Here is a 15,184-nt window from a genome sequence, read left to right as displayed (position 1 = left end):
GCCGGACAATGGGGGGGCGGGGGGGGTCCTGCCCTATACCCGGGGGGGTTTTGGGGGGGGTGCAGCCCCACGGTGACTTTGGGGGGGCCCCCATCTCTAATCAGCCCCTTTCCCTCGTGCGTTTCGGCCGTTTTTGGGGGGAGTCCCGGCACTGTTGGGGCTGATAAAGAGAAATCAATAAATAAAACTCATAACGGTTCCCAAAATCGCGTTTTTTGTTGTGGTTTTTTTTTTGTGGTTTTCCCGCCACGCTCTGAGCGCGGGGGGGGGGGGGGGGGGGCGATAATTTGGGGAGGGGGGTGCTGGGGGGGGACAGCCGGACATTTGAACCCCTCAAATGGGGTGAGGGGGGGGTCAGGAGGGGCCCTGTGAGCCCCCCCACCCCCCCGGGGCGGTGGGAGGAAGCGGCAGAAGGGAAGGGCGGGGGCCGGGGGGGGGAGCGCGGCCGCCGGGGCCCCTTGAGCCGCTGCAGCCGCTCGGAACGGGGGGTCCGGCACGGCTGGGACCCCCCCCCCGATACCCGGGACCCCCCCCCGCAGGGGTGACCCCCCCCACACCCCCATCTCAGGACGGTGACAGTGACAGGAGGGGTGGAATGAGGTAGGAATGAGGGGGGGGGGGGGTATTTGGGGGGGGGGTCCATGAGGGTCGTGCCCAGGGGAAGGGTCTCGGGGGCGGGGGGGGTCACACGAGGGTCTCTTGGCACGGGGTGTCCCCAAACCCCAAAACCTCGTGCCCAGCCCCCCCCACCCCCCCACTCCGTGTGACCCCCCCCGACCCGACCCCCGACCCTCGTCCGAGGCCTTTCCCCAGAGCCCCGACTTCTAATTTGGGGAGGGGTCCCAGGAGATTTGGGGTTCCCCCCCGCGAGTCCCCGCCCTGAGACACCTGTACCTGGAGGAGGAGGGGGGGGTCACCCATCCTGTCCCCCCCCCAGATTAAGGTGGCTTTAACAGATGGGGGGTGGTCGAGGAGGGGCCGGGGGGATTCGGGGGGGGGGCCCGGACGCCGCTTCCTTCGGTGGGGGGCGGGGGGGGCCGGACGCCGGGTCCTGCAGCTGGAGAAGGGAAGTTGGGGGGGGCCGGACGCCCGAGTTCACGCCGGGGGCAAGGTCAGGAGCGGGGGCTCGGCGTGCCGGGGGGGTGCTGGGGGTGGGGGGCTGCAGACGAGGGGGACCCCCGGGTGCTGGGGGTGAGCGCGGGGGGGTGGGGGGAGCTGTTGGGGGGCAGCATTTTGGGGGCCGTCGGCAGCCGACACTTCCTGGATGGCAGGAAACCGCTGGCGGCGGCACGTCCGGGCCCCCCCCCAAACATCCCCCGGTGCCACAACTTCCCCCAGACCCCCCCCAAAACCCCCCAGACCCCCCCCCGGAACCCCCCGGAGTCGAGGGGCGGCTGGGGGCACAGCCAGGAGCCAGGCCGAGGAAGGACCCCGCTGTCCAGGGGGGGGGTCCCAGGTGCCTCCTCCCCACCCCCCCAGCACCGTTTTGGGGTCCCTGCAGCGGGGGAAGGGGGGGGGTAAAGGGGGTCTGGGGGTGTCTGGGGCTGGAGGGACAGACACGGAGCGACAGAGGGACACGGAGGTGGGGGGAGGGATGAGGAGCCCCCCCCCGCTGACCCCCGTGTCCCTCCCCAGGTGTCACCGTCGCCCCCCGCCCCAGCGATCGCCGCGGCCGGAGCCCCCTCCCCAAACCGGGTCCGACCCCCATTGATCCGACCCGGAGAGGGGCGCGTGGGAAAAGGGGCGGGGCCTCCCGCAGGCGGGAATCCGCGGGCAGCCAATCGGGGCGCGGGGCCCGTTCCCACGTTCCCATTGACAAAACGCTGGGTGCGGGATCCCCGCTACAACCGGGGGGGTTCCGGAGGGCGGGGAGGTCCAGGAGACCCCCGGGAGGCCCGAAGGAGTCCCTGAGGGTCTCTTGGGGTTCCCTGAGGATCCCGGAGGTCTCGGGGGGGTCCTAGGGAGTCCCTGGGGGTCCCGAAGTGTCTCGGAGGGGTCCTGGGGAGTCCCTGGGGGTCCCGGGGGGCGGTAATTGAGGGGTCCTAGTGATTTTCAGGGGGGGGTCTCGGGGGTGCCATGCAGTCCGACGACCTCTTCCTCCGCAAAATGCGGGGCCCCTTGGCCCGGCCGCCCCCGTCCCCCGCCCTCCCCGTGGCGGCTGGGGGGGTCCCCTCTCCGCCCCCCTCCCCGGGGGGAGCAGCCCCCCGGCAGCGCAGCAGCAGCGAGGCGGCCCTGGGGAGGTCCCCGGAGGAGGGGGGGTCCCCGGCGGGGGTCTCCCCCCGCAGCCGCACCCAAAGCCACGAGGAGGCTGCGGGGGGGGGCAGCCCCACGTCCCCCCGCTTCCGCGACCCTCTGCTGCTGCTGGGGCTGGCGGCGGGCGGGGGGGACCCCGATTTCTTCCCCCGCCCACCCTGGAGCCCCCTCCTCGCCCATTACGATGTTCAGAGCATCCTCTTCGATCCCACCGAGCCCCCCCCGGGCCCTCCCGGCCTCATCTCGGGGGCTTCTGCCGCTCACCTGGAGCCCGAGGAGACCCCCGGGCCCCCCCGCGCCGCCCCCGGCCCCGAGGCGCTGGTGCTGAGCTGCCCCCGCTTCTGCTGCGAGACCGGGGGGGAGCAGGAGCCGGGGCTGGGGTCCCGCCGGGGCCCCCCCGGGCCCGGACAGCTCCCGAATGCGGCGGTGGCGGTGCTGGAGGAGCCCCCGGCGGGGGCGCGACCCCCGCACCCCATCGAGCACAGCGATGAGGGCGCGGAGTATTACCGCAAATATTTCTATGGGAAAGGTGAGTCTGGGGGCGAGGGGGGGAAGAAATGGGGGTCGGGGGGGCGCGGGAGAGGGGGGATACAACTGGTACAGCGAGGGACAGGTGGGGAGGGGGCGGGGGAGTGGTGTTTGGGGGGCTGTGAGGGTCCTGTCCCCACCTGACCCCCCCCCCAGAGCGGCAGAACCTGCCGGGTGAGAGCCCCCAGACCCCCGGGGGGAGCTGTAGGGGGGCTGGGGGGCGGTTTTGGGGATCCCGACCCCCTCCGACCCCCCCTAGAGCACCACAACCTGCTGGGTGAGGACCCCCGGCTGGGGCCCGTGGCCGTGTCCCTGCGGCGGGAGGAGAAGGAGGGAGCCCGGCCCCAGGTGCTGCACAGGATCATCCTGCGCACCTGCCAGGTGAGGCGGGGGGCGCAGGGGGAACCGCGGGGGGGGGTGGGAATCAGGGGTTTGGGGGTCCCAGAGGGGCCGGCGTGAGGCTCAGGGGTCGCTGGGGGTTAAGGATGAGCGAAATCAATGGGGTGGGGGCACCTGAGGGTCCCCAAAAGCTCTACAGGGAAGCACCCCCAGCGTGGGGGGGGGGGGGGATTCTGGGGGTGCTTCCCCCCCCCAAAGTGACCCCTCCGTGCCCCCCTCCCCAGCTGCGGACGTTGCGGGGGTCGGTGCTGGAGGAGGCGCTGCCCCCCGGCTGCCGCCCCCCCGGGGCACGGGGGGTCCCCCCGCGGAAGCTTCTGGAGCTGCTGCTGCCGGGGCTGGCGGTGGGGGGGCTGCGCCTCGCCCCCTCCCCCGCCGTGCAGGAGACCCTCCTCAAGCTGGACGAGCAGGGGGTGAGGGGGGCGTGGGGAGGGGTCTCGCACCAAGCCGGGGTGGGGGGCTCGGGGGTCTCTGCGCGTCACCCCCCATGGGACGGGGGGGGTGGGAGGAGGATGGGATGGGAAACACCCCCAGGGGTCGGGGGACACCCCCAGGGGTCGGGGGACACCCCCAGGGGATGGGGGACACCCCCAGGGGTCGGGGGACACCCCCAAGGGATGGGGGACATCCCCAGGGGATGGGGGACACCCCCAAGGGATGGGGGACACCCCCAGGGGTCGGGGGACACCCCCAGGGGTCTGGGGACAACCCAAGGGGTCGGGGACACCCTCAGGGGACAGGGGACACCCCCAAGGGATGGGGGACACCCCCAGAGATTGGGATGGGATGGAATCATTGGGATGGGATGGGATCCAGGGGATAGGATCCGTGGGATCCATGGGGATGGGTTGGGATCCATGGGATGGGATCCATGGGATGGGATGGGATCCATGGGATCCATGGGGGTGGGATGGGATCCATGGGATCCATGGGGATGGGATGGGATCCAGGGGATGGGATGGGATCCATGGGATGGGATCCATGGGATGGGATCCATGGGATCCATGGGATGGGATCCATGGGATCCATGGGGATGGGATGAGTTGGGATCCATGGGATGGGATCCATGGGATGGGATCCATGGGATCCATGGGGGTGGGATGGGATCCATGGGATCCATGGGGATGGGATGGGATCCATGGGATGGGATCCATGGGATCCATGGGATGGGATCCGTGGGGATGGGATGGGATCTGTGGGATCCATGGGATGGAATGGGATCCATGGGATGGAATGGGATCCATGGGGATGGGATGGGATCCATGGGGATGGGTTGGGATCCATGGGATGGGATCCATGGGATCCATGGGATGGGATCCGTGGGATCCATGGGGATGGGTTGGGATCCATGGGGATGGGATGGGATCCATGGGATCCATGGGATGGGATCCGTGGGATCCATGGGGATGGGATCCGTGGGATCCGACGGGACAGGGACCCCCGTGCGAGGTCCGTGCCCTCCCCCCCGGCCCCCCAGGTGAGCCGGCAGCGCAAGGTGGGGGTGCTGTACTGCCGGGCGGGGCAGGGCTCGGAGGAGGAGATGTACAACAACGAGGAGCCCGGAGCCGCCTTCGAGCAGTTCCTGACCCTGCTGGGCACCCGCGTGAGGCTGCGGGGCTTCGGTGGCTACCGGGCACAGCTGGACACCCGCAGTGAGCCGGGGACACGGGGGGACACGGGGGACACGGGGGGACATGGGGGACACGGGTGGCATGGGGGACACGGGGGGACACGGGGGACACGGGTGGCATGGGGGACACGGGGGGACACGGGGGGACACGGGGGACACGGGGGGACACGGGGGGACACGGGGGACACGGGTGGCATGGGGGACACGGGGGACACGGGGGGACACGGGGGGACACGGGGGGACACGGGGGACACGGGTGGCATGGGGGACACGGGGGGACATGGGGGACACGGGTGGCATTGGGGACACGGGGGGACACGGGGGGATGTGGGGGGACACAGGGGGACACTGGGATGTGCGGCTGGTGGGACATGGAGGGGACACGGGTGGCATTGGGGACACGGGGGGACACGGGGGGATGTGGGGGGACACAGAGGGACGCTGGGATGTGCGTCTGGTTGGACATGGAGGGGACACGGGGGGGCTTGGGGGGTTTGCGGGATACAGAAAAGGGGGGAACACGGGGTCTTGGGGGGTCATTGGGCCGGGGGGGGGGGGACACGAGGGGATGTGGGGCTTGGGGGGACATGGAGGGGACACGGGGGACAGGGGGGGACACGGGACTGGGGGGCACTGGGATGGGGACAGAGCGAGGAGAGGGAGGGAGGAACAGGGGGATGTGGGACAGAGGGGACACAGAGCCACGGGGCGGGGGTTCCCCGGTCGGGGTGGGGGTTCCCCGGTCGGGGTGGGGGTCCCTGGAGGGATGGGGGTCCCCGGAGGGGTGGGGGCTCAGGCCGTGCCCCCTCAGCCGACTCCACGGGGACGCACTCGCTGTACACCACGTACCACGGCTACGAGGTGATGTTCCACGTCAGCACCATGCTGCCCTTCACCCCCCGCAACCCTCAGCAGGTACCGGGGGGGGTCCTCAGGGGGGTCCCAGGCTCGTGGGGAGGGTCGCAGAGGGGTCACGGGGGTCCGTAGGGTTTGGGGTCCCCACCCCCAGTGCTGCTCTTCACCCCCGGCAGGTACCGGCAGCTCGGGGAGGTCCCTGGGGTCGTGGGAGCTGGGGGGGGTCCTTCTGGAGACCCCCCCGTGACAGATTTGGGGGCTCTGATCCCCCTCTGAACCTCCCCGTGACAGTTCTGGGGGCTCTGGACCCCCCAATGACACTTTTGGGGGCTCCGATCCCCCTCTGGACTCCCCCGTGACACTTTCGGGGGCTGTGATCCCACTCGGATCCCCCCCCGTGACAGTTTTGGGGGGCTCCGATCCCCCCCGTGACAGTTTTGGGGGGCTCCGGACCCCCTCTCCTCCCCCGCAGCTGCTGCGGAAGCGCCATATCGGGAACGATATCGTGACAATCGTGTTCCAGGAGCCGGGGGCGCTCCCCTTCTCCCCCCGCGCCCTCCGCAGCCACTTCCAGCACGTTTTCCTCGTGGTGCGGGTGCACGAGCCCTGCACCCCAAAAACCTCCTACAGGTGGGGCCGGGGGTCCCCCATGGCTCCTGAAGGGATGGGGGGTCCCCAAGAGGCTCAGACAGGGGTCGGGGGGCCCATTTGGGGGGTCCCAGGGGTCCTCAGGGGGGTCTGGATGTGCCCGAGGGTCTCAAACAGGGGTCGGGGGGATCACACGAGGGGTTCCGGGGGTCCCCCATGGCTCCTGAAGGGATGGGGGGTCCCCAAGAGGCTCAGACAGGGGTCGGGGGGCTCATTTGGGGGGTCCCAGGGGTCCTCAGGAGGGTCTGGAGATCTCTCAGGGTCTCAAACAGGGGTCGGGGGTTTTGGACAGGGGGGCTGGGGGGTCCCCAAGGGGTCCTGGAGGTCTGGAGGGGGCTCATCCGGGGGTCCCCACGATCTCCTGGAGGTTTGGGGGGGGCTCCGGGTGTCTCTGTGGCTCTCCGGGGTCTCTCCTGGATTTTTGGGGTGACACCCGACCCTCGGCTTGGGGGGGCTTGCGGCAACCCCGGGGTTCGCCTGGGGGGGTCTGGGGCTGGGGGGGTCCGGGCTCTTTGGGGGTCTCAGAATTCCTGGGAGGGTCCCCCCAAATCCCTGTTGGGGAGGGGTCTCTGCTGCTTCCCGTGAGCTTCCCACGGATTTTAAGACCCTCAAGACCCCCTCCCCTTTTTTCCACCCCCCTCCCTCAGCGTGGCCGTGGTGCGGCCGGAGGAGACCCCCCCGTTCGGGCCGGCTCTGGAGGCGGGGCAGCGATTTTTGGGGGGCTCGGGGCTGCGCCCCTTCCTGCTGGCCAAAGCCATCAACGGCGAGAACGCCGCGGCCCGGGGGGGTCGCCTGGGGGCCATGGCAGCCCGGACCCGCCGCCAGTACCTGCAGGAGCTGCTGCGAGCCCACGGCGGGGGGACCCCGCTCCCCGCGCCCCCCCGGGGGCTCCCCACGCTCGGGGGGCTCCGCCGGGGCGGTTCCGCTTCGGGAGGTTCGGGAGGTTCTGGCGGCGGGGGAGGGGCGGCGGTGGTGGCGGGGGCGTTGGTTTGGGGGGCGCGGGCGGAGGGGGGTCCCGGGGGGGTCGAGCTGCCGTGTCTGCTCGGGGTGGCCGCCGAGAGGCTCGTGGTGGTCGCCGCGCCCCCCGGGGCGGTCGCCAATCGCTGCGGGGGGGTCGCCCCCAACTCGGCCAAACAGAACCGGGGGAGGGGAGAGATCCCCCCAAAGGCCGGGGGGCGGCCGGGGGAGCCCCCCCGAGAGCCGGACACGGTCGCCACCCCTCCGGGGGAAGTCGCCCCTCAAGAGGGGTCGGTGGTCGCCCCCCCCGGGACCCTGTTCAGCTGCGCCTGCCGGGACGTGCTGGGCTGGGGCTTCTCCGAGGGGCGCCTGGAGATTTTCCATGGGGCGGGCGAGTGGCTCGGGCTGCGGCTGCCCCACGGCGCTGCCCCACAGGTGGTGGCCAGGCTGCAGGTGAGAGGCTGGGGGGGCTTGGGGAGGGTCCTGGGGGGGGTTTGGGGAGGGTCCTGGGGGGCTCGGACAGGGCAGTGACCCATGGGGACACCCCCGGGGGTCTCTGTCGCGGTGACCTGGGGGGGACGGGGATCCCCTGAGCCGTGTCCCCCCTCCCCAGGCGGTGACAGGGGGGGCTCTTTTGGGGGGGTCTTTGGGGGTCTCCGTGTCCCTGACTCTTCCCCCTCCCCTGCAGGCGGTGACACGGCGGGCGGGGGGCTCTGTGGGGTCTCTTTTGGGGGTCCCCGTGTCCCTGACCCCTGTCCCCCCCCCAGGCGGTGACACGGGGGGGGCGGGGGGCTCTGTGGGGTCTCTTTGGGGTCTCTTTTGGGGGTCCCCGTGTCCCTGACCCTTGTCCCCCCCCAGGCGGTGACACGGGGGGCGGGGGGCTCTGTGAGGGTCTCTTTGGGGGTCTCTTTGGGGTCTCTTTTGGGGGTCCCCCGTGTCCCTGACCCCTGTCCCCCCCCCCAGGCGGTGACACGGGGGGCTCTGTGGGGTCTCTTTGGGGGTCTCTTTGGGATCTCTTTTGGGGGTCCCCGTGTCCCTGACCCCTGTCCCCCCTCCCAGGCGGTGACACGGGGGTCTCTTTGGGGTCTCTTTTGGGGGTCCCCGTGTCCCTGACCCCTGTCCCCCCCCCAGGCGGTGACACGGGGGGGGCGGGGGTCTCTTTGGGGGTCTCTTTTGGGGGTCCCCGTGTCCCTGACCCCTGTCCCCCCCCCCCCAGGCGGTGACACGGGGGTGCGAGGCTCAGGAGCTGGCGCTGCCCCGGGGGGCCGGGGGTCGCCGGGGGTTCCGCGTGGACCCCTCGGGGGTGGTGACGGCCGTGACCCGCTTCTCGTTCGCCGAGACCGCGGGGCTGCGGCCGGGGGCGCGGCTGCTGCGGGTGGGGCGCTGCCCCCTCCCCCGGGGGGACCCCCGGAGGCTGCGGGCGCTGCTCCGGCGACCCTCGGGACCCCTGACCCTGCTGCCCCCCGACCGCGACGGGCGGCCCCGGCGGTGAGTGCGGGGCTGGGCGGGGGGCGTGGGGGGGTTTGGGGGGGGGGGGATTTGGGGCAATGAGGGGGGGATTTGGGGGGGTTTGGGGGGGTTGTGTTTATAGGGGAATGGGAGGAGGAAATGGGGCGGGGAACGGGGGGGACAAAGGGGGCCGGGCCACCCCCCGCGTGTCCCCGGTGTCACCCCCCGTGCCCTCCCGATGTCCCCCCCCGGTGTCCCCGGTGTCACCCCCCGTGCCCTCCCGGTGTCACCCCCCGGTGTCACCCCCCCGTCACCCCGATGTCCCCCCCCGTGTCCCCCCCGTCACCCCGGTGTCCCCCCCGTGTCCCCCCCGTCACCCCGATGTCCCCCCCCGTGTCCCCCCCGTCACCCCGGTGTCACCCCGGTGCCCCCCCCCGTGTCCCCCCCCCGTGTCCCCCCCCGTGTCCCCCCCGTCACCCCGGTGTCCCCCCAGGAGTTTCTCGGAGCTCTACGCCCGCTCTCTGGAGCAGGGCCGGGGTTCGGGGGGGGACCCCGGCCCTGGGGACCCCGGCGGTGACATCGGCGACACCGACAGCGACTCGGGGGGCGACAGCGACGCGGGGGAGGCCGGGGGGGGTCCGGGGGGGCTGTCCCCCGACACCCTGAGGCTGCTGCAGGCGCTGGCGCTGGATGAGGAGAGCACCCCCTTCCCCCCCGGCCCCCCCAGCCCGGAGACCCCCAAGGAGCCGAGCGGCCGCGCCCCCAGCCCGTGAGTGACCCCCGGGCACGGGGAAACCCCCCCCGACCCCCGGGGAACCCCCAAAATCCCCCGGGAACCCCCATAACTGTCACACCCCCCCCCCCCAGGCCCCCCCTGGCTGACCCCACTCCTGACCTGCTGCTGCCGCACCACAGCCCCCCCCCGGCTGCCGACCCGGTGAGTCCCGGCGACCCCCGTGTCACCCCCGCCACCCCCGTGTCACCCCCGTGTCCCCCCGTGTCACCCCCGTGTCCCCCCGTGTCACCCCCGTGTCACCCCCGTGTCACCCCCGTGTCCCCTCGTGTCCCCCTCGTGTCCCCCCCGTGTCACCCCCGCCACCCCCGTGTCACCCCCGTGTCCCCCCCGTGTCCCCTCGTGTCACCCCCGTGTCCTCCCGTGTCCCCCGTGTCACCCCCGTGTCCCCCCGTGTCACCCCCGCGACCCCCGTGTCACCCCCGCGACCCCCGTGTCACCCCCGTGTCCCCCCCGTGTCCCCTCGTGTCACCCCCGTGTCCTCCCCGTGTCCCCTCGTGTCACCCCCGCGACCCCCGTGTCCCCTCGTGTCCCCCCCGTGTCCCTCTGTGTCCCCCTGTGTCCCCCCCCGTGTCCCCCCGTGTCCCCACTGACCCCCCCGGTGTCCCCAGGGACCCCCCCCAGTTTCCGGTGGTCCCGCGGCCGCCCCCGAGCCCAGCCCCGCCCTGGGCCCCTCGCTGCGACATTCCCTGGGCAGGCGTGAGTGGCTCGGACCCCCCCGTGTCCCCCCCGTGTCCCCCCGGGACCCTTCTGTGTCCCCCCCTCCATCCCAAACCCCCTCGGGATGTCCCCAAACCCCCCCTGTTATCCCCAAACCCCCCCGGGATGTCCCCAAACCCCCCCGGGGTGTCCCCAAATCCCCCCTGGTATCCCCAAGTCCCCCCGGGATGTCGCCAAACCCCCCCGGGATGTCCCCAAACCCCCTCGGGATGTCCCCAGATCCCCCCAGGATGTCCCCAAACCCCCCCGGGATGTCCCCAAATCCCCCCTGGTATCCCCAAGTCCCCCCGGGATGTCCCCAAATCCCCCCGGGATGTCCCCAAACCCCCTCGGGATGTCCCCAAACCCCCTCGGGATGTCCCCAAACCCCCTCGAGGTGTCCCCAAATCCCCCCTGGTATCCCCAAGTCCCCCCGGGGTGTCCCCAAACCCCCCCGGGATGTCCCCAAACCCCCCCGGGATGTCCCCAAACCCCCCCGGGGTGTCCCCTGCCCACAGAACTCTCCCCTACGGGGGTCTCCCATGGGGGGTGTCCCTCTCCCGTGTCCCCTGGGGGTGTCCCACCGCTGCTGGAGGGGTCCCCCACTGCTGTCCCCACCCCCCCAACCCCCCCCCAGTGCTGTCGGGGTCTGGGGACCCCCAAGAGGACGAGTGGGACGTCATCGCCTGCCTGGCCACGGCCTGCAGCGGGGTCCTGGAGGCCATCGCCCGGGGGGGTGAGGGGGCCCGGGGGGGATTTGGGGGGCTGAGGGGGATTTGGGTGGGGTTGGGGGGGTCCTGGACACCATCACTGAGGGGTTCTGGAGGATTTGGGGGCTTTTGGGGGGTCCTGGAGATCATCACTGAGGGGTTTGGGGGGTCCTGGAGATCATCACTTGGCTATTTGGGGGGCTTTGGGGGGTCCTGGATGCCATCACTGGGGGGTTCTGGAGGATTTGGGGTCTTTTGGGGGTCCTAGATGTTTGGGGGGTCCTGGAGACCATCACTGGGGGATTTGGGGGGATTTGGGGGGTCCTGGATGCCATCACTGGGGGATTTGGGGGGATTTGGGGGTCCTGGATGCCATCACTGGGGGATTTGGGGGGGTTTGGGGGGTCCTGGATGCCATCACTGGGGGATTTGGGGGGATTGGGGGGTCCTGGAGACCATCACTGGGGGATTTGGGGGGATTTGGGGGGTCCTGGATGCCATCACTGGGGGGGTTCTGAGGGATTTGGGGTGGGGGCAGTTGGGGATCGAAGGGGATGAAGGGATTTTTTGGGTCTGGGGGCAGTTGGAGGAGTTGGGGGGCAGGGGCTGGGGGCTCGTGGGAATGGGGAGGGTTTCAGGACCCCCCCAATTTGGGGTCTCACATCCCCAAATCCCCCCCCCCTCCCCACCCCAGGGCATCAACTCCGGGAGCTCCCCAATGTGGGGGTCCAGCAGAGCCCGGCGACCCCCGAGGATGAGTATGGATTGGGGGGGGGGAGTTTGGGGGGCACGGGGGGGGTCAGGAGGGTCCCATGGGGGGCACTGGGGGGGTCAGGAGGGTCCCCATGGAGGGGGGGTCAGGAGGGTCCCATGGGGGGCACTGGGGGGGCCCCATGGGGGGCACTGGGGGGGTCAGAAGGGTCCCCATGGAGGGGGGGTCAGGAGGGTCCCATGGGGGGCACTGGGGGGGTCAGGAGGGTCCCATGGGGGGCACTGGGGGGGCCCCATGGGGGGCACTGGGGGGGTCAGGAGGGTCCCCATGGGGGACATTGGGGGGGTCAGGAGGGTCCCCATGGGGGGCACTGGGGGGGTCCCCATGGGGGGCACTGGGGGGGTCAGGAGGGTCCCCATGGGGGGCATTGGGGGGGTCAGGAGGGTCCCCATGGGGGGCACTGGGGGGGTCCCCATGGGGGGCACTGGGGGGGTCAGGAGGGTCCCCATGGAGGGGGGGTCAGGAGGGTCCCATGGGGGGCACTGGGGTGGTCAGGAGGGTCCCATGGGGGGCACTGGGGGGGCCCCATGGGGGGCACTGGGAGGGTCAGGAGGGTCCCCATGGGGGGCACTGGGGGGGTCAGGAGGGTCCCCATGGGGGTCCCGTCGCCCCCCCAGGTCCCAGAGCCTCTCGGAGAAGGTGGCGCAGTTGGAGGCGGCGCTGAAGCGGCTGCAGGACGATCTGCAGGAGGTGGGGGGCACTGGGGGGCACTGGGGGGCATTGGGGGGCACTGGGGGGCATTGGGGGGCACTGGGGGGCACTGGGGAGGAACTGGGAGGGGGATTGGGTGCGCTGGGAGGGACTAGAGAGGACTGGGGGGAATCCGGGAGGGACTGGGGGGCATTGGGGGGCATTGGGTGGCACTGGGGGGGGCACTGGGGGGCATTGGGGGGCACTGGGGGGAATCCGGGAGGGACTGGGAGGAACTGGGGGGCACTGGGGTCGCTGTGGGGCCGATGTGGGGTGCCATGGGGTGATGTGGGGTGTCTATGGGGTGATGTGGGGTGTCTATGGGGTGATGTGGGGTCTCTATGGGGTGATGTGTGGGTCTCTATGGGGTGATGTGGGGTGCCATGGGGTGATGTGGGGTGTCTATGGGGTGATGTGGGGTCTCTATGGGGCTGACGTGGGGTGCCATGGGGTGATGTGGGGTCTCTATGGGGTGATGTGCGGGTCTCTATGGGGTTGATGTGGGGTGTCTATGGGGTGATGTGTGGGGTGTCTATGGGGTTGATGTGGGGTGCCATGGGGTGATGTGGGTCTCTATGGGGTGATGTGGGGTCTCTATGGGGTGATGTGGGTCTCTATGGGGTGATGTGGGTCTCTATGGGGTTGATGTGGGGTCTCTATGGGGTGATGTGGGTCTCTATGGGGTGATGTGGGTCTCTATGGGGTTGATGTGGGGTGTCTATGGGGTGATGTGTGGGTCTCTATGGGGTTGATGTGCGGGTCTCTATGGGGTGATGTTGGGTCTCTATGGGGTTGATGTGGGTCTCTATGGGGTGATGTTGGGTCTCTATGGGGTGATGTGGGTCTCTATGGGGTTGATGTGGGGTGCCATGGGGTGATGTGTGGGTCTCTATGGGGTGATGTGGGGTGTCTATGGGGTGATGTGGGTCTCTATGGGGTGATGTGGGGTGCCATGGGGCTGATGTGGGGTGCCATGGGGTGATGTGTGGGTCCCTATGGGGTGATGTGTGGGTGCCATGGGGTGATGTGTGGGTGCCATGGGGTGATGTTGGGTCTCTGTGGGGTGATGTGTGGGTCTCCATGGGGTGATGTGTGGGTCTCCATGGGGTGATGTGTGGGTCCCTATGGGGTGATGTGTGGGTGCCATGGGGTGATGTGTGGGTCCCTATGGGGTGATGTGTGGGTGCCATGGGGTGATGTGTGGGTGTCTATGGGGTGATGTGTGGGTCTCCATGGGGTGATGTGTGGGGTGTCTATGGGGTGATGTGCGGGTCTCTGTGGGGTGATGTTGGGTCTCTATGGGGTGATGTGTGGGTCTCTATGGGGTGATGTGTGGGTCTCTATGGGGTGATGTGGGGTGCCATGGGGTGATGTGTGGGGTGCCATGGGGTGATGTGTGGGTGCCATGGGGTGATGTGTGGGTCTCTATGGGGTGATGTGTGGGTGCCATGGGGTGATGTGTGGGTGCCATGGGGTGATGTGCGGGTCTCCATGGGGTGATGTGTGGGTCTCTATGGGGTGATGTGGGGTGCCATGGGGTGATGTGTGGGTCTCCATGGGGCAGGGGCAGGAGGCCCAGCAGCGGCTCCAGGCAGAGCTGCGCGGGCTCCGCCGCAGCGCCCGGCGGCTGCAGCAGGGCCAGGACGAGGCCAAGGAGCGGCTGAGCCGCGTCACGAGGCTGCTGCGACCCCCGGGGACCCCCGAGAGCCCCTGAGACCCCCAGGACCCCCTGAGACCCCCCCGGGACCCCCTGAAACCCCCCCGGGACCCCCTGAAACCTCCCGGGGACCCCCTGACCTCCCCCTTGGGGACCCGCCCCGACCTCCCAGGGGACCCCCGGGGGTTCCCCCCGAAGCCCCCGCGAGCTGTGGGACCCCCGCAGGACTCGGGGACCCCCCCAGGTGGGCACGCCCCCCCCCCCCCCCCACTTTGCGCTCTCGCAGCCCCCCCCACCCCGTGTGCCCCCCACTAACTGTGAAACTGAAACTGTGACACCCCCCGTGTGTCCCCCCCACCCTTGAGTGACACTGGGACCCCCCCGAGTGACACCGGGACACCCCCCGTGTGTGTCCCCCCCGCCCCGAGTGACACCGGGACACCCCCCGTGTGTGTCCCCCCCCCCCCCCCCGAGTGACACCGGGACCCCCTCGAATGACACTGGAAGCCCCCGATGTCCCCCCCCGAGTGACAGTGGGACCCCCCGTGTGACACTGGACCCCCTCTTGTCCCCCCCCCCGTGTGACACCGGGACCCCCCGTGTGGCATTGCCCCCCCCCCGTGTGTCCCCCCCCCCCCTCCCCGCAGGTGACACTGGACCCCCACCCCCGACCCCTCCCAACAATAAAAACCCTTCGGCCTCGGCGGTCCCGCCTGTGATTTGGGCTCCTCCCAGTACATCCCAGTACATCCCAGTGCCCCCAGTACATCCCAGTCCATCCCAGTACATCCCAGTACATCCCAGTACATCCCAGTGCCCCCCAGTACATCCCAGTGCCCCCCAGTACATCCCAGTACATCCCAGTCCATCCCAGTACATCCCAGTCCATCCCAGTACATCCCAGTACATCCCACTACATCCCAGTGCCCCCCAGTCCATCCCAGTACATCCCAGTCCATCCCAGTACATCCCAGTCCATCCCAGTACATCCCAGTACATCCCAGTGCCCCCCAGTACATCCCAGTACATCCCAGAGTCCCCCCCAGTCCCCCCCAGTCCCCCCCAGTCCCCCCCAGTCTCTCCAGTCCCGCCGGTTTAAAGCGGTTTTTTTTTAAACGGTGACGCCCCAAATCCCCCCCAACATCCC

General features: G+C 70.5%; 1 protein-coding gene across 2 annotated transcripts; it reads left to right on the top strand.

The window, feature by feature from the left end:
* The first annotated feature begins 487 nt into the window (after positions 1-487).
* On the top strand, positions 488-14,457 carry SIPA1 (signal-induced proliferation-associated 1). 2 transcript variants are annotated; one of them, XM_086870979.1, is made up of 16 exons: positions 488-600; positions 1,636-2,782; positions 3,041-3,162; positions 3,405-3,590; positions 4,655-4,829; positions 5,619-5,722; positions 6,135-6,292; positions 6,958-7,720; positions 8,484-8,755; positions 9,210-9,485; positions 9,584-9,653; positions 10,121-10,208; positions 10,846-10,944; positions 11,613-11,676; positions 12,308-12,380; positions 13,945-14,457. In XM_086870979.1, the coding sequence occupies exons 2-16, from the start codon at positions 2,077-2,079 to the stop codon at positions 14,092-14,094; spliced, it is 3,306 nt and encodes a 1,101-aa protein (XP_086727105.1). In that variant the 5' UTR covers positions 488-600; positions 1,636-2,076; the 3' UTR covers positions 14,095-14,457. The 2 variants fall into 2 exon arrangements, with proteins under 2 accessions (XP_086727105.1, XP_086727106.1); XM_086870980.1 differs by lacking the exon at positions 488-600 and adding an exon at positions 1,064-1,111.
* The last annotated feature ends 727 nt before the right edge of the window (positions 14,458-15,184 follow it).

The sequence above is a fragment of the Cyanistes caeruleus genome, chromosome 34 (assembly GCF_971803275.1).
Source record: "Cyanistes caeruleus chromosome 34, bCyaCae1.hap1.1, whole genome shotgun sequence".
Lineage (NCBI taxonomy): Eukaryota > Metazoa > Chordata > Aves > Passeriformes > Paridae > Cyanistes > Cyanistes caeruleus.
Note: the sequence above shows the minus strand (reverse complement) of the source record. Positions and strands in the feature narration are given on the sequence as shown.

Excerpts from the sequence above, each read along its gene's own strand:
- SIPA1 (XM_086870979.1), top strand. The coding sequence starts at position 2,077 with ATGCAGTCCGACGACCTCTTCCTCCGCAAAATGCGGGGCCCCTTGGCC. Across the intron at positions 9,654-10,120 it reads CCCCCCCGGCTGCCGACCCG|GGACCCCCCCCAGTTTCCGG; the intron begins GTGAGTCCCGGC and ends CGGTGTCCCCAG. Across the intron at positions 10,945-11,612 it reads GGAGGCCATCGCCCGGGGGG|GGCATCAACTCCGGGAGCTC; the intron begins GTGAGGGGGCCC and ends TCCCCACCCCAG.